General features: G+C 46.3%; 1 protein-coding gene across 1 annotated transcript; it reads right to left on the bottom strand.

Annotated features, from left to right (window-relative positions):
- Positions 1–1,480: 1,480 nt before the first annotated feature.
- C8B (complement C8 beta chain) lies at positions 1,481–19,883 on the bottom strand. The gene is made up of 12 exons (XM_057386714.1): positions 19,392–19,883; positions 17,879–18,029; positions 16,687–16,828; positions 15,875–16,016; positions 14,167–14,299; positions 13,342–13,538; positions 11,766–12,007; positions 9,884–10,012; positions 9,002–9,165; positions 6,656–6,809; positions 5,060–5,128; positions 1,481–3,729 (listed from the first exon to the last, which is right to left on the bottom strand). Exons 1-12 carry the CDS (start codon positions 19,466–19,468, stop codon positions 3,578–3,580), a joined length of 1,752 nt encoding a protein of 583 aa, XP_057242697.1. The 5' UTR covers positions 19,469–19,883; the 3' UTR covers positions 1,481–3,577.
- Between the last annotated feature and the right edge of the window lie 1,311 nt (positions 19,884–21,194).

The following is a 21,194-nucleotide window of genomic DNA, read 5'->3' as shown; positions in this document are numbered from 1 at the left end:
TTCTTAGTTAAACTAAAAGCTTAGAGGGTGCAATAAAACACTGCAGTTCCACCCGGGTTTTAATGAATGGATTTTCCCCTCTTGCACACTGACATACATTTGATATAGTTATTTATCCTATATATTTCTGGCGGCGTATTTCCCAGGAGGCCTTGTTTATCTCGCTCATAAGCACATGATGGATGTGTGGCGCTTTGGATAAATGGTATCACAATCAGATATTTTTATGGATATAGGCAAACCGGGTTATTAACAAAGGAAGGGCAGAGAGGAACCAGCACGCAGAAGAAAATAGGAAATGATTGATGACAATACACCTGAGGTGGCAAGGTGTAGGCTCCAGATAACCAGCTAACAGAGGAGGAGATAAGGGCAGTGCTTGAGACAGAGCTGTTTTCTACCTCAGGGTCAATGTCACATCAGCTGCCCCAACGCCTGCATCCCTCTGGGTCTGGGGTTTTTAAATAATTCCCCAGCAGGAGTAGCTCAAAAATTGTTGCCTCCTTTTTTTATACAGTGAAATGCACAGGTACAGGAGATACAAAACATTTAATCCCACCAGAAAAACTTGAAACATCAAAAATTCCAGGTTTTGGCAAATTTGGAGAGGGACTGGCATTTGTGATGCTGCTCTACATCACAGTGGTACCTGTGGTGCTGCACTAAAAATAAGTATTTGTTCTTAATGGTAATAATTACTGTTTTCATCTCTAGCTCTTTGATTCACAGAAGCAGGGGGTATTAAAATGGGATATCAAAGGAAGATAAATCTGCAGGCATGATTTGACCTGGAATCTGGCAGCTGTATTTGGGGCTTACTGGGCTCTTCAGCCAGTGGGGTGGAACCAGGAGCTGGAAATTTGGGACTGTGAACAGCTCTGTGTGGAATTTCTGGGTTGTTTTCAACAAAGCAGGGGGAGAATATGGACAGGAACAGCTACTACCATCTGACAGAGGAAGAAACAGCAGCATGGTAAAGGAATTCAGCAGTACTGAGTGTGCAAATTCCCTGGACCGTGTTCCAGCCTCACAGATCTGCGTGAGGTGACACAGCAGGGAGCACAGAAATCCAGGCTGGAGAGCAGTGCAGTTTCCCACTGCTGGTGGAGACATTAGGGGTGGCGAATTCCAGCTGGCTTTGTTCTGGTAAAGCTGGATGTGGCAATTCCACCTCACCTGAAATGCCCTTTTGAGAGCTCCCAGAGCCACACTCATATGACATCACAGCAGCAATGTCTCCAAGCAGGGAAGGTGCCAATAAATCCAGCCTCTTCATGTTTATCCTCTTTCTCTCAAGCAAACTGTTGTGAAAATATACCATGGGATGTCATAGAGCCCACTGAGATGAGTATCTCAACCAGAGAAATGGGCCAGAGCAGCCCAAGCAGGGCTGGACACGTGCACAGCCCGCCCGAGTTCTCACCCGTGGGTTATCAATCTGAACTTACACAGGCAGTGCGAGTTAGGAACACCCGTAAAAGATGGTACCAAAATTTAATGTGAACCAAAATGAAACAATAAAAGCTTCAGCATAGTTTTTTATTACCCTCCAGGTTGTAATAAATCATTAGTTGGGCGAATCAAAGCACAAAATCAAAGCAAGGACGAGATGAAGTTATGTCCTTTACGGGAGGCTTCTAAGCCTACAGGCTCAATATTCAACACTGCTGAACTCATACTTCAGTCAGACTATCCTCACAATCTTTGACGACTGTCAAATCTCTCCTCTCTTCCTTAAAAAGAAAAACAAACCCAAATTTACAAACTCAGGTACTGCCACCACTTCAAAAAACCTGGGCTTTTCTGATTTGGGAACAACAGTCTCAACTCTGGTCACTACACTCGGCTCTCCTTGTCACAGCAAGGGATAGAAGCACCCTGCTGTGTGTTTAACCAGCTTGATGATCAGGAAAGGTGGGTAAATTGACAAAAGCCACTTGGCTCACCTGGGAAATGCCCTTAATTCTGTGATTCTGTACACTGACGATTCTCAAGAAGAGCAGGCGATGACACTGCAGCTCGTGTCCTCAGAGGCACCCATGAACCATGCTCAGGGTCCTCAGCTCCAGGGCTTCTACAGCACCCCTTCAAAAACCTTGGAGCAATATCATCCTGCAGTGCTCTCTTTGACCATGGCCCCAAGAACAACCTCTTGGCAAATTTCCATCACACAAAAGATATCACAGCTACGCAGCAGAAAAGGGAAATGTTTTGGGTTGGCAGCTCAGTGATGAAGCCCATAATGAGTGCAGAGCCCCCTTGTTTTACATATGCAATGTGCTCTGCCTTTTTCAAAGCTGTCAAGGAGCCCTGTTGGTACGTGTGGAGGCGGTGTGAGGGCTACAACTAAATGCACGTTCCATTGTTGAAATGTCAGAGAGCCTGAGCTGCTCTCACAGGAGCTGCATTCAGATGGTGTCAGTCTGAAAGGAACGGAGCGGGCGATAGCAGCCCAGCATCACCAGCACTGCTGGAAACCCTCAGCACACAGTCTGACCTTGCAGCTGCTGGGAGACTCAGGAACAGCTCTGCACTGGTGGAATTGCCTGGGTGTTTTGCAGCAGGCACCACCAAATGTCTTTGCAAAAAGCATTAACCACCAACAAAGCTGTGAGAAACAAGTCCCTGGAATGATCCAGGCTCATGAAATGGTGCACGGTGTTTTGAGTTCCTCTGTTGTTAGAGCTGGACTGTGATGCACAGCTCCAGGGATGGTAAAAACCATCCAATTTGGTTAATAAGCATCCAGGCAAACCATTCCATTTGTCTCTTTTCATAAAGAACCCTCTCCAAATCAGTTGTCCCACCCTGGGGAGGCAGCAGGGGAATATTGGCCTTTATGGGATCTCATTGATGAAGCAGAGATTGTCTGGGGCAAAGACAGCTCCTAAGGGCAGAAGGCCTCAGGGGATGTGCAAACAGCTTTTTCAAAATGTTCCATTTGTCCCAGAGAAGCTGTGGCTGCCCTGGATCCCTGGAAGWGWCCAAGGCCAGGCTGGATGGGGCTTGGAGCAACCTGGGGTAGTGAAAGGTGTCCCTGCCCATGGCAGGGGGTGGAAACAAGAAAATAAATGGGGAAAGCAGGGTAGTGGGGCAGAGTGGCTCTAAATGTCACGTTAGACACAGTTGTGCTCACTGAGATTTCAGCTTTAATGTGCTGCATTTTGCTCCAGATGACACAGCTGCCTGCACAGAAGCTGTGCATCCGTGCACATCCTGCTGCACCCGAGATCAAAGCTCTCTCCTCACCTCAAAGCAACCTCCAACAACAAGACTGTACAATTTGAAACCGTGCAGCTACCAAAGACACACAGAGATAAAGCTTGTCTCATTTAGCCCACTGCAAGAAAGACAGGGAAAAGGCAAAATACTGAGGTCAGTAAGCAGGTTCAATCCCACGGGATAACCGCAAGGCATGTCCAAAGGGGTGGCTCCCAACACCCTCCCAGCTCCCGGTGTTTTCTGAAACATTTCTGACTTGGCTGAGCCCCACGGGCAGAGGAGGCCTGCTCAGAGCTGTCAGGTGACATCTTCCCCAAGTGCCCATCAGATCTGTGTGAGTTCCTGCTGGCTCTCCTTAGCACAGAGCTGTCTCAGAGTCGGGCCCTGGGCACGAGGAGCCACCGTCCCGTGGGGCAGGGTTGTCACACTGTCGCCTTCGTGTCCTCTGACCTCCTGAGCACGAGGACCAGCTGGCCCAGCACCCCCAGTTCCCATTAATAGCAGCATCTGGGAAGAAAAAAAAAAAGAAAGAAATAACAAAGCTGGGAAGGACTGTCAGAAACAAGCAGTTCTTTCTATGGCAAGAGCTGTCAGCTCCCATGAATTGTATTTGGATACAAACAGCTCTGCCCCTGTCCAYRTCWCYAACAACAGACTGGAGTCATCAACARTGAGGGATYATTTCAGAGATGKTAATTCTCTGWTCACYATTTCTGGTGTTTSTTCAAACTAAACTTCAGGAAGACACAAAAGGGGAGGAAAAAATTGTCAATTAGCTTTATATTTGCTTGAGAGATGTTTCTCTCTTTGTCTTAGTCCACGCCTAGATGAGAAACCAACTAAACTTGTCTCAGCCACATTTTGAGGTGGTAGGGACAGTGTTACCACTTCAGTGAACAACAGCTTGACTATTCAGCTTTCCCTCCATTGCTTTTCCTATTACCCTGATTCTTCTGGACTCTGAGCATGTGAGTGACATAAACTCCAAATGCTGAGAATCACGGAGGCGACACATAAAAAGGGGAAATGGGAGTGAGAAATGAAGTTACAATGTTGACAAACGGATGGATGTGAGCTTTGGGAGGGTTGGATGTGATTCTGTGTGTGAAAAAGAGACTGAAGAAAGGTGTAAGGGATTGTTCAAAGCTCCATGGACTGCCTTAGAAATACCCACAAAAGTGACCCCCGTTCAGTGAAATTGTGCCTTAAAATACATTTCAGCCTGGCTCAGTTTGGACACAGCCGAGCAGAATGAGTATTGGGTAAGGCTGTAAACAAAGCCAGTGATAAATGCACTGCATCAAATTGTGGGATGGTGCCAGAGCTCTGGGTGCCTGGGATCTGGTGTTATTTAGCATCTAAATTAATGAGCTGGAAGAAGTAAACAAAATGATTAAATCCACAGATGATCCTAAACTAGAAGGAGTTAAGAACATCAGTCAGGAGACAGCGGAGACATAAAGTGACCAAGAAGCATTAATAAACACTTCAAAACAACGTAACAAGATTTCAAGATTAAAATGCATGGTAGCATATCTGGGGGAGAACAGTTTGCAACACGCTGGCTTTATCAAAGGGGAAAACTCAGGAAACAGAGCTGTTTCCTAAGGAGGAGACCTGAGGCTTTCCATGGATTGAAAGCCAAGCAGGAGTTGTTTTTTTTTTTTTAATACAATTGCAAGGCATGAACATGCAGCTTTGAACTGCAAAAATAAACCCAGCTCCTCGGGAGGGCAAAGAAATTCAGATGAGGGCTGGGCAGACTGGGGACACCCAGGGCTGGCATCGCTCCCCATCCCTGGACACTCTGAGCCCAGCTGGGGCTGTCCCCTCTCACCTTTCCTCATGCTGATCTCACAGGCGGTGCCCCGGTAGCCCAGGGGACACAAACATTCGCAGTTTGTTCCTGGAAGCAAAGAGATGGTGGGAATTAGAAACCTGGAGCCACGTCCCCCTGCAGGTACCCGCTCCTCTGCACATGGTGACATGCCAGCATTTTCTCCGTGCTGAAGGGATGGAGAGCAGTGGAGAGGGGAGCTGTGCCTGCCCTGCCACCCCTCTCAGCTCCCCAACCATCTGTTCCTGCCCTGCAGCTCAGCCTCAGCCTCACTGGTGCAATTCCAGAGATCCACAGAGCTCCCTGCTCCTCTCAAAAAGAGATCACAGAACCCTGGAARGGTTTGGGTTGGGAGGGATCCTAAAGACCATCCCATTCTGCCCGTCACCTTCCACTATCCCAGGGTGCTCCAAACCCCATCYAACYTGGCTTTGGACACTTCCAGGGATCCAGGGGCAGCCTCAGCTTCTCTGGACACCCTGTGCCAGGGCCTCCCCACCCTCTCAGCCAGGAATTCCTTCCCAATGTCAAATCTAACCCTGCCTTTCCCATGGCCTCCTCTGGGCTYGCTCCASRTCCTGTTAATATTGGGGTTTTCAGAGCTGGACACAGCACTGCAGCTGTGGCCTCTGCAGAGAGCTCTTGGTAAAGCTGATAAAAAACAAACTGTAGAATGGAGAAACAAGAACCAGGACAGGGACACCCCAACATGGCTTTGTGGCAGAGGAAAAGCCCAATATTTCTGCTCTGGCTGGCTAGGGCTGTGCATCCCATACCAGGAAACTGAAGGAGAGTTCCYACTTAGGGAAAGGAATGGTCATTTAAAACCTTTTGTGAGAAGATCCTAAATGAAACACTAACCTGGACTCAGCTCCTACAAAGTTATTCAAACAAAGGTCATCATGAGACAAATGCCTCAAGTGCTACAATCAGCTGGCTGGCACCTGAAGTGATCGTTTCTGCATTAGACACAATTTGATGATAACAATCCTCATCAGGACTTTTGAGGATGCAGATTGGAATTAGGCACTYGACAAAATGGTCCCTTTGTTAGGAGCTCTCATCACATCATATATCTCTTGTTTAGGCTGAGCAGTTTTCATTTAATTTGATTATTTTTCCCCTGCATTTTTTAAATCACAGCCTGCTCACGAAGGAGGACAGCTTCTATCAGAAACAGGGGGAGGTGGGGGTGATCACCGTGCCTGGCACTTAGATGGTGCTTTTCATCTTCAAAACACTTGTACAAACACTAATTAATGCTGAGACAGTAGTCACTTCTGCAGGAGGATGGAAGCAATCTTAAAAGYGAAAGAGACTTAAAAATGTCAAAGATTTTTCTTTTAAATGCATCATTGAGAAGTAACAAATTCTTCTGTAAAACTGATCCAGATAATGGTCACTCCCATTACAAAGACATTTCACTTGACTTTGCTGCCTTTACTTATCAGAGCTCTACAAACAGAGACACTTTAAAATAAAATAGTTACTTAATAAAGAAATTACAGGAGAAACTAAAGAGAAGATTGGTTGCTGTTTGCTCCCCACAAATTCCCAACTAATTTCAATCAAGAGGGCAGAGAAAGGGTGTGGTACCTTTCAGGAAGGGGATGCCATTCCCATGGCATGGGGCACAGTGGCAGGAGCTGCTCTCCRTCTGGAACTCCTCCAGAGCCCGGTGCAAATTCTCTTTTATTTTGCTGGAATCAGCCAAGTCAGAGGGAGTCACCAGCTCATACAGCGGCCCTGCCTGAGGGGAGGGGAGAAACTGCATTAATTCCCAGGCTGGAGATGCTGTGAACATCCCAAGGCTYGCTGGTGGCTCAGCTGGAGAGGGAAATGAAGGCTGCGTGGTACAAATTCCAGGTTTCCCATCATTATTTGCTAAAACCTTGTGAAAAACAAGGCCACGATGTCAGGAATACTCACAGTGATGCTGCCCTCGGTGTCCAGCACCAGAGCAGCTGGAAATGTAACAAAACAAAGCAGCCAAACAGGGAAAGTTGCACAGAAATTTCATGAAATCCTGGCTCATCCAATTTCCTGCTACAGACRTTTTTAGATCAGATTCGCTCAAACTTACATTTTCTGAGTGATCTCTTGCTCWGATTTGAAAAATATCCCCTAAAAACCAYCCACARAAATCTCCTCCTACAGCCCCCCAGCACTGCCAGAGGCTCCTCAGTCACAGGGATTCACATCAGCACTTCCACCTTCACCACCCCTGCATTTCCAGGCTGGTTTCTAACTTTATGGAGCCCAGAAAAAGGATCCCACTGCCTTCCAGAAGGGAGAGGATTTGATCCCCATCTGCAGAAGGAGAGAAGTCAAGAGGGTGCACAACACTGTGAAGGTGCAGCACGGATCAAGGGGATTTGGTTCACTCACTAATTTTCCTCACTCATTAATTTTCCTTAACTTTTAAGGGAAAGTTAATAAGACAATATTGCCAGTCACCAATAATGCCAGAGGGATGATATTTCCATGTGCCAGCAGAGGATCCATCCCAAATTCCCACCTCACTGCAGAGATGCTGCCRTGTAGACCACACACAGTAAGCATGAAACATCACCCTGCTGCTATCAACAGGCTCAAACTACAAGAACTGAAGAATGTCCCAATAAAAAAAAAAAAAAATCCTCATTTCCTGCTGCTGTACATCCACTCTTCATCAATTATCTGTGATCCATACTTTGCTTTTTGAATTCAGATCATACAAATGAGGAAATACACTAAGAGTGACCTGCCAAGTGCCTTCAGCAGATGATTTATGAACTGATTTGCTTTAGTTTTCCCTAACTAAGCATTCTTGGGYTGACATTTAGTCACACTCCACTGGTACTTTTGATCTTCAAGCCCCACAGGGATATTGGTATGGAAATGAAGATACCAAATCCAAATTACATCYGCCTGAGGTTTTTCACTGGGCAGCCTGGTCGCTGATGCCAGGCAAGACAAAGAACSCCACAATTCCTCAGGGGAGGTTTTTCTGTGTGTGTAATTTAGTGCAGAGGGCTGCATTTCTCCTGTCTGCTGTCCTGAGACCTCCCAGTGCATTTCTGGAAGGTCAATCCACAGCACACCAGGGGCTGCATTAAGTGCCAGATGGGCACTGGCTGTATTTCCAAATTACTGATTTTTGCTTGCTTCACGCTTTTAGAATTCACCTCTTTCTTGAGAAATAAAYCCCTTYTACAAATGCAAAWAYTTCTGCCTAAAATTAAATTTTACARTGRAAAAMAMCTATAAACCAACTTCCACCACTTCCAGTCCAAACTCCTGTTTAAAGGGATGTTTGTTCTCTTGCACTTCTGTACTATTCACTTTTTTTTTGACATCAAAGACGATGAGGCAGAATTGCTGCACACTTCTGCTTGCTTTTTGCATTTCTAAAACTCTCCAGGATCAAAAATCCTTGACTCTTCAAAGCCTAACTCCTGTTTTTAAGGTTCAGCTAAGCTGCACAAACATCCACAATGAACCACTTGACCTTCTGAACCAGAGAGAATTGCTGCTAAACAGCCACTGGTGCTCCAAGATGATAAACTTCAAGGAAAACAGAAGTCCTTATAAAATATATGCTGCCAGATAGAATTTTGGTAAGTTATACATTGGTAAAACAGAAGCTGGATTGTTTGAAATGACATCAGCACAGCCAAATTAAAGGGTTAAAACTGTTCMCTTTGGGCACTTCCAACCACAGTCCCTTTAAAGCATCACACCTTTGATTTTCTTAATAATCACTCAGAGAACCCATGCTGCACAATAAGATCTATTATTCTTGGTTTTGTTTTTTCCTCTGAATCCTAGTGAATAAAGCACAGAGCTCTTTGAGGCGTTCAGCTGAGGCGGAGTGAAGGACTTTTTTTTCTCCAAATCCCATTTATTTAAGCACAGACCTCTCTGAATTGCTCAGCTGAGGCTGAGGGAAGGACACAGTACCTTCAGCTTGATGATCTCGGGGTTGTACTGCACAGCATCTCCCCATTGTTGCATCAGCTGGGCCGTGGGCAGCTCACTGTAGGCCAGCGTGGTGAYGGACTCGCTCGCCCCACCACGCACCAGGGCGATGAAATCCTTCACAAACTTCCTGGTGGTGGTGTTGTCTGTAAAAACACGCTCAGGAAAGCTCCCAGCCCTGCCCAGGTTCTGCTTTAGTGGGCTGGAGGTGTCAGCTCTCAGTGAAACAGCCCCGCACAGGACCGTTCCCACTCGGAGGGAGAGGGAAAACGGCCTCGAGGGTTTTTCACTTTTYTCACCTGGTGCCCTACAAAGTGTGCTCTGTGTGCCCCCTGCTCCTTTGCAGGAATATCCCATCCTGTCCCCTCCATCTCTGYCATAAACTGCTTCCCTAAACTTTCCTTTCCCTATGGTTTTAAGCTCCTCAGCCCGATGCTCCTCGCCACCAGGAGCATTCTTTGTTCTCCTTGTATTTCCAGGTGCACCTTCCTCAACACAGCCCCAGCTCCCCCCATCCCCAGGGGCCCCCACAACACCATCACTGCCCCTTTTCCCCACCAGGATGGAAAAAGGGCCCTGCTGAGGGGTGGGGGTTGATATTTAACCATCTCTGGCAAAGTGGGTGATGATTGATCTGTCCTTGCTCTCCCTTGGGATGCTGAGTAGGTATTTACACTGTAAACAGAAAATCATGGAAAAACCCCAAGATTTGGGACATCTCCCTCTCTGATAAGCCTGGCTGGGGTTACCCAGCAGACTCCAAAGTGGCTGAGGGAACAGGGAAATATTTCAGGCAGCCAAGATCACAAAATCTTCCTTTCACCATGACAAAGAAATGGAATGGCAGAAGRGTTTCATGCTTACCTCCAACCTCTTTTAGAAGGCCTTTACAGAAATGTTCATCTACTCCACCACCCACAGAGATTTTAGGAAAATCTATAGCAATGTCAAAGCTCTCCTGTGCACATTTCTGGACRTCGCTCAGAGAGTAACCTTAAATACAAACAAAAAGTTGTAGGGTTTTAACACAACTGTTCCATGTTTTATGTCCATCTATTCAGAAAATGGGGGTTGATAAGCATTTCTGGTTTGGGAAAAATAAAGAGATAAGATGAAGAAGGGATTTTTTTGGTTTTTTTTTTTTTTTAATATGAAATGAAATATATGAAATGATATTTCATATTTCATATTTCACTATATGAAATGAAATCTCTGTGTTTTACAGAACTCTGAAACCAAGGGGAAATGAAAGGTAAAAGCAGGAAGAGGAGGATTTTAGTCACCCACCCAATGGGGCTGGGTAAAGCAGAGCTGCAGTGGGTGAGAAGACAGTGGATGTMAAACCATGGACCACCCACCACCCCTCCCCATCCCCAGGAGCCAGGCTTTTTCAGATAAAATAACTTTTCCTCCTTTTACCAGCTCACATCTCCCATTGTCTGCTGCCAGAAGAGCCTTAACTGCTTCCTGAAAATTTAGATTGCATTTCAGGAAACATTTATTCACCAAAAGGGCTATCAAGCCCTSGAAGAAGTTTCCCAGGGCAGGGGTGGAGCCACCAACCCCAGAGGGATTTATAGGACAAGTGAATGTGGCACTGGGGATGTGGTTTTGTGGTGGCYTTGGCAGTGCTGGGTCAACACTTGGACYCCATGAWYTTAGAGAGCTTTTCCAACCTAAACCAYTCCATRACWGTAAAATSTGGCAGACWGGATTCTGTGTGAGAGCMRAGCAAATTCCAAACRTGTGACAASAGATCTGCAAAAGAAAACTTCATTCCAGCACAGAGGGGACAAATGTAATGATGGATTCGAAGGGAAAAACCTGAATTCTCAGACTGGACCTACAAAACCCTGGTGAGAACCCACAGCYCAGCTCAGCCCTTGTGTGAAAATGTTGTCATTGCTGCAGGATCCTGATCTGGGTCAGCAGGCACTGAGCCTTTTGATGTAAACAATAAACAATGTTTATTTCAAACACCAACAGCTCAGAAACTGGGAAACTGTTCGAATTTGAACACCTGAAATCTAAATTCTGTCCCTCTGGGCTCTGACTCCAGGGTAAGGAGCTTCCCACAGAGCAGAGGAGCAAACAGACTGAGAACCACGCTCAGCAGAGCTCAGTAAATGCCTCTGCAGACACAGAGGCAGCTCCTCATCCCCTGCCCATGAATAAATAATGGAGAGTGCAGTTATTGATTAATGTCACCCTGCTGGCTCTGCCCCACACAACAACCATCATTCCTCACTGCAAAGGGAGMCAGAGCCAAGGAGCAGGAGCAATGTCAGGCACAAGAGTCACCCAGCAAATTATTTACTGTTTCCCACACGCTGGAAAAGATCTCTAGGCTAAAGGTGTCTCAAAACTGCCATTCCAAAGGCAGCAGGAAAAGAACTTGGGTGAAGGTTTTCAAAGCTAAGAGAAGTGTTAAGATCCACGATTCTCATTCAACTCAACATCTTGTCAGCCTCTAAAACATGTTGTCTAAAATACTTGRTACAGGGCTAACCCAGCTAGCTCCTTGTGAGCTGAACCCAGCCCACGGTGCTGAGCATGCTTTGAAAAGCTCTTTATTCCATGCCATAGAGCACTTCTGCTCCCACATTTCCTGCAGGGTTTCTTTGAGATGCTGTTGACTCCTTGTTCCACATCTCCCTCTCCTGAGCCATCCCTTTGTGCCTGCAGAGCGATTCTCCCACCCAAAATGTGTCCCCAAAGCCCCTTCCCATCCATCAGATGCACATACCCCCCTTGCTGAGCTGGTCACTGTTCACCACCAAAGTGTATTCGTAGATTCCCCCAACAGTGGCCTCCTTGATGTAGTGTGTTCCAAAATCCCTGAAGAGCTCCCTGTACTCCCCGTAGACGTATTCCTTGGGCAGCCTCCGCAGCCTCTGCAGGAACTCGGGGTGCAGCATCAGAGCTCGGGATTTCAGCTTGTAAACAGCCACAGCCAGCTCAGAACGGGCATGGATGAACTTGCTGGACKGCAAAAAAAAAAAAAAAAAAAAAATCAGGAGAATCCAGGAGAAGGGAGGGATGTCATTCTGGTGTCAGTATGGGGTTATTTGCTGTTAAATGATCAGCACTGCTCGGGATTTATTTATGGCACGGTTTGCAACTGGGAATCTCCTAACTGGGAATTTTCTAGCTAACTTGTGTAAAATCTAAACTTTCAGCAGGAAAGTTCCTGAGAGTCAGGCCATGACTGGGACACAGGGAAAGGCAGGGTCTGGGTTTTGATTTGGCACACCCAGGGTGCAAGGACACCTCAGCACCCCGCAGGGCTGCTCTACCCCTAATAAAACWGTATTTTAGCTTCCTCCTGAAAAGTTCTGACACCTGAAGTCATGATTTATACGGGAAATGGTCATTCTCTGGCTAAGCCAGACTCGCATTTGCATTTCACATAATATGCCATTATCAAAACTGAAAGGAAAGAAGAAAACACACACACACACAGATATTTATATATTTCTGTGTAGATATTTGCACATGGATAAATTTTACTCTCCCCTTTCTGGCATAAAAGTCTGGAACAGAAGATGTCTTTCATTATTTTCAAAGGATTTTGCAGTCTGCTGTTTGGGCCAGGAGAAGGAGCACATCAGGGAGGGTTCAGTATAGAGCTCTGCAGCTTAAATAAWAAAATCAGGAATTAATACTGGTTTTTTTTCATGGGTGTCTATTGCAAATGCTTCTCATCACCCTCTGATCTTACTGTGGGAAATGCCACTTTGTAGGACGCAAATGCAAGTTTAATAGCAACAAGGAATATCTGGCCATTCCTGAGTACATTTTAAACTGAAGGGAGACAAAGGTTGGTGATATTAAACCATTGATACGAGCTATTTTTGTTTATGGCAACAACAGATGTAAAAAAAAAGAAGACAAAAGATAGCAGCCCTAGGAGTTACAGATTCCCGCTGAACAGGGTTCTTAGTTYCAATTTTTAGATTATTTCAATGCTGACTTTCAAAGGTGGGTGCCCAGCAGGGCACTGGGCAGCCCACAYTGAGAATCAGAGAACATCCCCAGCYGGAAGGGACCCACAAGGATCACTGAGTCCTGCTCATCACTGATTTCAGAGGTCAGGCAGCCCAGATCCCAGCTGAGAGCCSAATGGAAAAGCTCCTGRGTGCTGCAAACACAAATGAAGGCRCTGTGGGYSAAGTCAAGACTTGAACAAATGGCARAATGCAGTTGGGGAAAAAGATTTGATTTATCCCAWTCCTGGCTGCTGACCTGCCAAGGAGCATCAAACCAACACACACACTTACAGGGAACACGTTAGCAGGGAATTAAATGGAGCAATGCTTACAGTTGAAGAAAAGCTTTTTGTCCTCTGAATGAACTTCCTGAACCTCATGTCACTTGAGCTGTATCCAAGTTCAAACACCATTGGTACTATGATACCAAARCTGAAGCTTGACTGCGAGAGTTTTGCCCTCAGGATGTTGCTTTCATAATTCGAGTAGGACTCGTATTCAGTCACTGCCAATTCATATTTGCCTTTGGTCTAAACAGAAAGGAAAAACAACACATCTCATTTCCTGCACAGCCACTGYACACCTGAAGCACGGGGAAGGAATAATTCACAAATATCCTTGTGAATTAATGCTTGCACTTCGAAGATGAAAAGTCTTGTATAATTGCAAAGCACTATTATTATTAACACAGGTACTTGAAGAATACTTGATTTACAGCAGCAGGAAAGCTCCCATCTCCTCCACCTGCAAGGTCCTCAGGCTTTCACTTAAYATGTCAATCTCATGCAAAGAAGGCGAGATCTTAAACACAGGCATCAATTAAAGTACAAATTCTGAAAGGAAAAGGTTTCCTAGTGGGCAGCACTCAAAAACATCAYGTCATCAAAAGCATTAAGGTCAAATATATATTTGAAATACAGCTTTGAGGCATGACAGAAACAAGATTTCACACAAAGCACACGGTGCGTTCGACACCGTGGAGCGCGTGGGGTATGGGGATGATCTAGAACAGGGTCAAATTCATTCTGATCCTGCTGGGTGTCAAGAATTCCATTATTTTTTTTTTTTTTTTTTACAAAACAATCCAGCAATGAAGCTTTGTGCTGTAAATCTGGTGGGATATGTGTGTGTGAGTTTGCAGGCACAGCTGACACGCACCTCTGCTACGTAGCTCTCCACGTTGTAGGGTTTCCTGAACCTCGTGTCCSCGATGTAATGGGAAGAACATCCCCCAGCATAGTACCTGTGGTCAAGAACCCATCCTTCCAAGCTGCTTGTGAAGAGATTCAACCTGCAGGAGAAGCAGAACAGCCACATTTGATGGTACCATCAATTCAGAGGTGACACCAAACACCTTGGGAGAGAGAGAGGCAAAACATTGTTTCATTTAACAGTTCTTTATTCTGAAACCCCAAAATAAAGTCTGGACTCTTTCACTGTCCAACCAGTGCAGCTGCTGCAGGAGAACCTGACTAACAAGAAAGCAAGAGACAGAGGTGAATTTTTTACACTTGATGAATATGAAGGGCAATTTTTAACCCCCCTGCTATGAATGACAGCAGTGTCACTGCCACCAGCACTGGCAGCTTTGTGGCCTTTTCTGGAACTCTTCAGGAGGAGCAGAACAAACTGGACCAGCCAAATTCATCACCCTGAGCATCCCCAAATGTCCACAGCATCCAGCAGGACCTTCAGAGACAGGTTTGCCAACCCGTGCCATCAGTCCAGAGTGATTTAAATTCACATTTCTTTGTTCTGGGTTGGTCAAGGATCAACCAGAGGTCAGCAGATAACAGCAAAAATGGTTGGGGAACAAGAATAGAGCTACTCAAGGAAGAGTTCAGCTAATCCTCAAAACCACAGGGAGTTTTCCTTTGRTTTCAGAGGATGATGGACAGAAATCTCAACCTGCCTGCTCCAAGAAAGGACGTAGCACTGCAGCCTGTGGAGATGAGGAGATTAAACCCCGTCACTTGCTTCTCCCATTGCTGCTGGTGAGATGAAACTTCACCAAATAAAAAACCAAAAACTGCAAAAAAAAGCTATCAGTGCTCCAGGGCTCTGTTGGATCTGCCTCTCCTGATTTTGAGGAGAGAGGCTTACATGATAATGACTCTGAAGCTGTAAAAAAATTAACTCTAATTTTAGAACAATCTGAAAAAAAAGGGAAGTCCACTAAAAGCAAATTACTGAGCAATTGTAGCTTCAAAGAGATGAGAAGCATGTTCCTATAATTGTCCAACATTATTTTTAATTTTGATTAAACTCAGAAGTACAAAGCATTAGCAATGACATGTGCAGCAGCCATATCTCCAGAGAATAACGAGAAAATTATATTTTTTCCTTGCAATATGATTTTTCTTTTCCTTTTTTATTAATGTGAAAAGCAATTTTTYCCCTGCAGAATAAGAAAGAAAACCTCTTTTCACAGAGTCTGATCTTACARAAAGTTGTCACACTCAGCCTGCAAGAGCTGAATCAACTCAGATTYAGATTTTAATCCCCACAAAGCTGCTAATATGCAGGTTTACCCTACCCCACTCACACAAAGCACAAAAATTCCACCACTTCTCAACATCATGGAGGAAACCAAAGAAATTTGAACATCTTTCCCCCTTCCCACCAAACCAACACAGGCTGTAAGAATAAAAACCAAAGAATCATGAAGTTATTTGGATTAGGAGGGACATTTAAAGGCCATCCAGTCCAACACCCCCCACTATCCCAGGGTGCTCCAAACCCTGTCCAACCCGGCCTTGGACACTTCCAGGTGCTCCAGCTTTTCTCTGTTCAGTGTTTTCTGAAGCCACACTGGATCATTCCCAGCCTTAAATAAGAAATCATCTCACTAAAGTCATTGACTCACCCTTTTGCCAGGTTCTCTATTCCCCAGTACTCTTCCATGTGCTGTTCACATTTTCTGAACACTTTTTTGCAGTTCTTTTCATCTGACTGGTCCCCACAGTCGTCATCCCCATTGCAGAGCAGCCTCCGTGCAATGCATCTCCCTGGGAAAAAAGGAAAACTCACTCATAGTACAATCTGTGATCACTGAGAGTCTGGGAGCAAAACAGAAGATTCCTGGAATGAATGKTTCAAATCTAGATGGGATAAAAAAAATTCTTCTCTATCTGCATGGACCACCAAAGTCCATCTGCTCAGTTTCACTCAAAACCTTCATAATCTTAAAATTCTTTGCTCAACTTAGGAAAAGACCCACAGTAATTTAGAGTATAAAAAAGAATACAGGGGTTTTTTTTTTTTTTTTTTTGTAAATTTTTTTTTTGTTGTTTTGAGAGCACAAACGTGCTGTTTCAGCAGACCTTGTATATGACATTATTTTTTCACCCTTCCCATGTCCATAATTACTGAATGTTTCCAGTCTCACCAAAACACTGTAAGATGGAGAGCAGAGGAGTTTTCCTTTGTCCCACCTCAGGTGCTGAGCTCCTGCTCCTGACATTTGTGCTACAGATTTTGCTGATGTAACCAGGTTATAATTTTCTATTTGGAGATTTTAAAGATGGGCAGATGCTGTAATAGACTCAAAATCTCTGACACAAATACAAGCACAGAAAGARCCAGGCCAACTCCTGGCTTTGTCCCAGCGAAGCACAAAGTTTAGCACAGTGSTGTCAGAAAGGACACCCCAGCACTGCCCAGCCCCCAAATCCTTACCTGTAATTGCACAGACAAACCCATCACATCTSACTTTATTCCTGCAAGGACTGCTTGTGACACAGTCCTCAGCTTCTCTGTCAGGRTAATCACAGGGATCTCCACTGAACTGCGAGGGTTGTTCCAGGCGGGCAAATCTGTACTGCGGTGAAATAAAAAATATTGACTCCAGCGCACAGAAATGGTGAATTTTACGCCTCTCCAGTTGGAAAACAAACTTTGTGTCACCGAGGTCTGATCTAAGAGCGCTGTCATATTAAAAGAGAAAAGTGTCAGCCACAGAAGCGCGACGCTGGTAATTCGCCTCGTTTCAAAGGTTTCTGATCCGCGACAGTTTTAATTTTACTGAGGGAGGGTTGAGGATTGGGAGGGATGAAGGAAAGTTTGCTTTTCTTTGACAGTTTGTTTAAATGAGCCTGACAGTGCAGTGCRGGACTTCGCAAGAGCGAGGGAAGGATTCAGTTCCGTCTCCCCTCTTTCAATTAGCGCTGGTAACGACATCCCTTGTTATTTTCTGTCAGTGTATTTACTTGCCCCTCTGTATCATTAGGGACTTTTTCCGCCCACAACACTGCTGTGAAGCAGTCAATTACTCCGTCCAATATGTTAGCCCTCCTTTTTTTCCCCAGCTTCTGAGATTAACTCCTTGATACGAAGCTTCGCTCTCCCCAGCTCCCATCACTGGTTATTTCTGCCTAAGCCTGGGAGCAGCTCCTCCAACTCGTTAGCAGAGGTCTCTCCAGAAACAGGGATTTGGCTCTTCACGCTCTTGGGATCATTACTTTCGTTTGATGGGGCTTCTCGGGTGGAAAATGCTGGCTGGCAGATGAGAAAAAGCATCTTAATCCTGAGAGGCAGCGAGTGACTGCAGGTCCCACAGGGGACCATTAGTGGGGAAGGTGCCTCGCACCGATGCTGGAAGAGCAGGGCTGTGCTGGAAAGTCCTTGCAAAGCCTGGGTTTACACCTTCTCAGCATGGTGAGGCACCCTGGAAAGTGCTGGAATTACTGAGGGTGGTGAGCTGAAGAGCTACAAGGCACCTGAAAGCAAAACCCCACAGTGTCACCTGTCCAGGGCTTTCCTTGTCAGACTCCTCGGTTTGCCAGACCCCAGGGACAAAAGGAACACGGCTGGAAGGAGGCAACACATCCTGTGTTTTTTTTTAGAGGGTCCCCAGCTGACTGACACTCACCCTTTTCTTCTGGCAGGGGTCACAGGTGCTCCAGGAGGACCAGGAGGAGAGGGCACAGTCGCGGGGCTGCGGTGGGGCGCTCACGGAGCGGGGATGCCTGGCCCTGGCCACGCTGTCCCCACTGTCACCGGGGCTCGGGGGCTCCTGATCACTGTGCCCAACAACACGAGAGCTTCAGGCTGTGAAACTGYGAGCTGTGAGCACCCAGAGACTCAGTCTGTGCCTGTGTGGGGCTACACACCAGGGAGAGCTAACGCCCGTCAGATCTCACCATGCTTTGCGCGCAACCTCTGGATTTCAGCCCTCGTTCTGATGGCCTGGATTCTGCTGAAACTGATTCAGTATAAAGCCTGATCCATTCTCCATTGTCACCACAGGAAACTCAGCCCATGGTCCACCAGTCTGGGCTTCACCTGAAGCTGTGCAAGCAGTGAAACCTTCCTCAGCAGCCGCTGCCCTGACCCCCTCACTGCCACGCTCGAGGAACAGCTCCAGGGTCAGAAACCTCCACCACAAACACCCAGGACAAGGCCTGGCAGATGCACTCAGCATTTCTGAAAACCAGGCTGGAGTGTCTGTCTTTGCCCAGCAGCCCATTTCTTCCCAAGCTGGCCGAAGCCACTATTTTTAGATTCTATTCTCATTTCATTAACCCATTAACCCCTTTCTACCCATTCATGAACCCGAACCCCAAGTGCAAGCCTTTATTCTCGATCCCAGCCACTCTCACCCCTYCACTGTCTCCAAGGTTTCCACAATGCCCCCATTAAAATGCTGCCTATGCTTTTGGTGGAYTCAGGATTTCTGATTAAATCCTCGTCCCAGACAAACGCTCCCTTKTAGCACCTCCTTCAAGTGGGGAGCTTTAGTAAAATGCTGACAATCAATTTCTTTTCAAACCCATTTTGACAAGGAAACGACCACAGCGTGTTCCCAATTCTTCCCCCAGACAAGAACAGCACCAGCTGAAGTTTTAAGTATGATTTAGTGCCTGGCATGGGGCTCCCATTACAGCATATTAAAAATCACACGGAATAAAGGAATTACAAAACCTCATCAGCTTGCCRAGGCATGAAATCAAAGCTCAAAGTTCAGAGAACAGCACAAAAATAYAGTTAGATTGGAAAGATTACAGACGCAGCTCTCTGAAACAGCAAAATCTATTAGGCCAGCAGGGAAAGCAACAGCTCCCAGCCACATTCTCACCATTTCTGCACTGGAAGGAAAAAAACCCCCGTGTGCACAGCACTCTGTGGGGCAGCCAGCACGGGAGGAGGCTGCATGTTCAAACAATTCCACGCTACAACACGGCCGTGGCAATTTGTCAGCTCCAATTTATCACCAGGACGGCTTTTCTGAAGGCGGAAACGCCGCCCTACGCCGGCTTCAAAACGACATCTTYCATTAGAGACACAGAAATCACTCACAGCAGCTGCACAACACCAAAATCTGCACTGATCCTGACAGTTTAGGGTGTCATCCCATGGATGTGGCCTCAGAAATATTCACTCACCCAAAGCCATGAGCAGTCTGAGCACCCAGCACGGCGCAGAGCAGCAGCAGCAGTTTGGTGGGGAGCGGAGTGCTCATCGTTCCGAGGTGATCCTACAACGCTGGTGATCCTATAATGCTGGTGATCCCACAGCACTGGTGATTCCACAGCACTGGTGATCCCACAGCACTGGTGATCCTACAATGCTGGTGATCCCACAACACTAGTGATTCCACAGCACTGGCGATCCCACAGCACTGAGGATCCCGCACTGCTGGAGATCCTACAACGCTGGCGATCCCACAACTCTGGCAATCCCACACCGCCGATGATCCCACACTTCTGGAGATCCCACACCTCTGGAGATCTCACACCACTGGGGATCCCACAACTCTGGCAATCCCACACCGCCGATGATCCCACACCTCTGGAGATCCCAAACCACCGGCGATCCCACACCCGCCAGCCCATCTGCTCGTGGGGGTTGGAGCAGGGTTCAAGCAGGAACAGATCAAAGTGCAGAGCTGCTTTCCCAGCCTACAAACAGCAGATGACCCCGTACCTGGCAGGCTCGCAAGGTAAACGCTGCACTTGTTAGCACGCTTTCCCCAAGCAGARATCTGCCTAGGAGCAATTTACACTTTGATTCGTAATGCTCCTTTCAAGGGACGGGGGAAATGAATATTTCAACAAACGGAGCATATTTGAGTCTTGGCAAGGAGGAAGTGATAAGTAAACTCAAGTCGGCTTTCTAGGAATAGAGTGCAGAATCATTTATTTATGGCTGCTTTTCATGTCTGCGTTCCAGAGGAAGGTCAGACACGAGGCACAGGCACTCATTCTCATGCCTTAAGGAAARCCTTTTCCCTGGGAGTGCCCTTCCCCAGAGCCCCAGCCCTGGCTGGGCCATTGCACAGAGATTCTCTGCTCCACATACCTGAAATCTTGAGCCCACGAAAGCAACAYACCTGTCATGGTTTCAAATGTCACGTTTTGGTGTTTTCTTGGTTCTACATCAAGTCATTCTCTCTCCTAAATGATCCTGAACCAGGGGCTGGTTCCCATCAGCTCAGCTGGGTTTTCAAAGGCAGATCAGAACCTTGCAGAGTTTTCCTTTGGTTGCCTGTTGAGCCTTCACACCCTGCTGCTTCCCCCTCCAGGTACAGCTTTTTGATTCCTGAGACACAAAGAGTCTTTCCTTTTATTTTCCTAATTAGTTGTTAACCCACAGTGAGCATCTCAGAGGGAGGGAAGTTCTGAGTCTGTTTCCCTGCACAAAATGAGGAATATCATTGTGTTTTCCCACCTTTCCYCTTGCTGGACAATGTCTTTGAGAAGACAGAGCCTGACTCTGTGCAACTGTGGCTTTTAGCAGCATGATCTCTCACTCTGGGATGAATCTGAGTGCTTCAATGATACAAAAAAAAAATTCTCATTATGGGAATAATGGATGCTATAAATAGAAAATTATTCATATTCACTTATACCAAAAGATCCCAACCACCACAGCGCTGTTACCTGGCCCAGTGCTACACCTTCAAGTGTCACAGTCACCTTTAAAATGACATTATTCTGCCTGTGGAGCCCTGACCCGCAAAACAAGCGCAGGGCTGAGAAATCTTTCTGGTGTGGCAGCCTGACGGTAACAATTTAACACAGAAAGGCACATTAACTGAATCCTTGTAGGAATCTGCCCCAAATAAAAGATTGTATTGCAATCTTTTTTCAACCCAGAGTTACTGAGCACAGAGATAAACTGCCCTCTAGACACAGAGGACAAACTAATAGGGAAGATGTCTTTGGCTGTGCAAAGCTTTCTGTTTG

Source organism: Malurus melanocephalus, unplaced genomic scaffold (genome assembly GCF_030028575.1).
Source record: "Malurus melanocephalus ecotype Western Australia unplaced genomic scaffold, MMel_1.1 scaffold_1037, whole genome shotgun sequence".
NCBI classification, from domain to species: Eukaryota; Metazoa; Chordata; class Aves; order Passeriformes; family Maluridae; genus Malurus; species Malurus melanocephalus.
The sequence above is the reverse complement of the archived record's forward strand: the minus strand, read 5'-3'. Positions and strand labels throughout refer to the sequence as shown.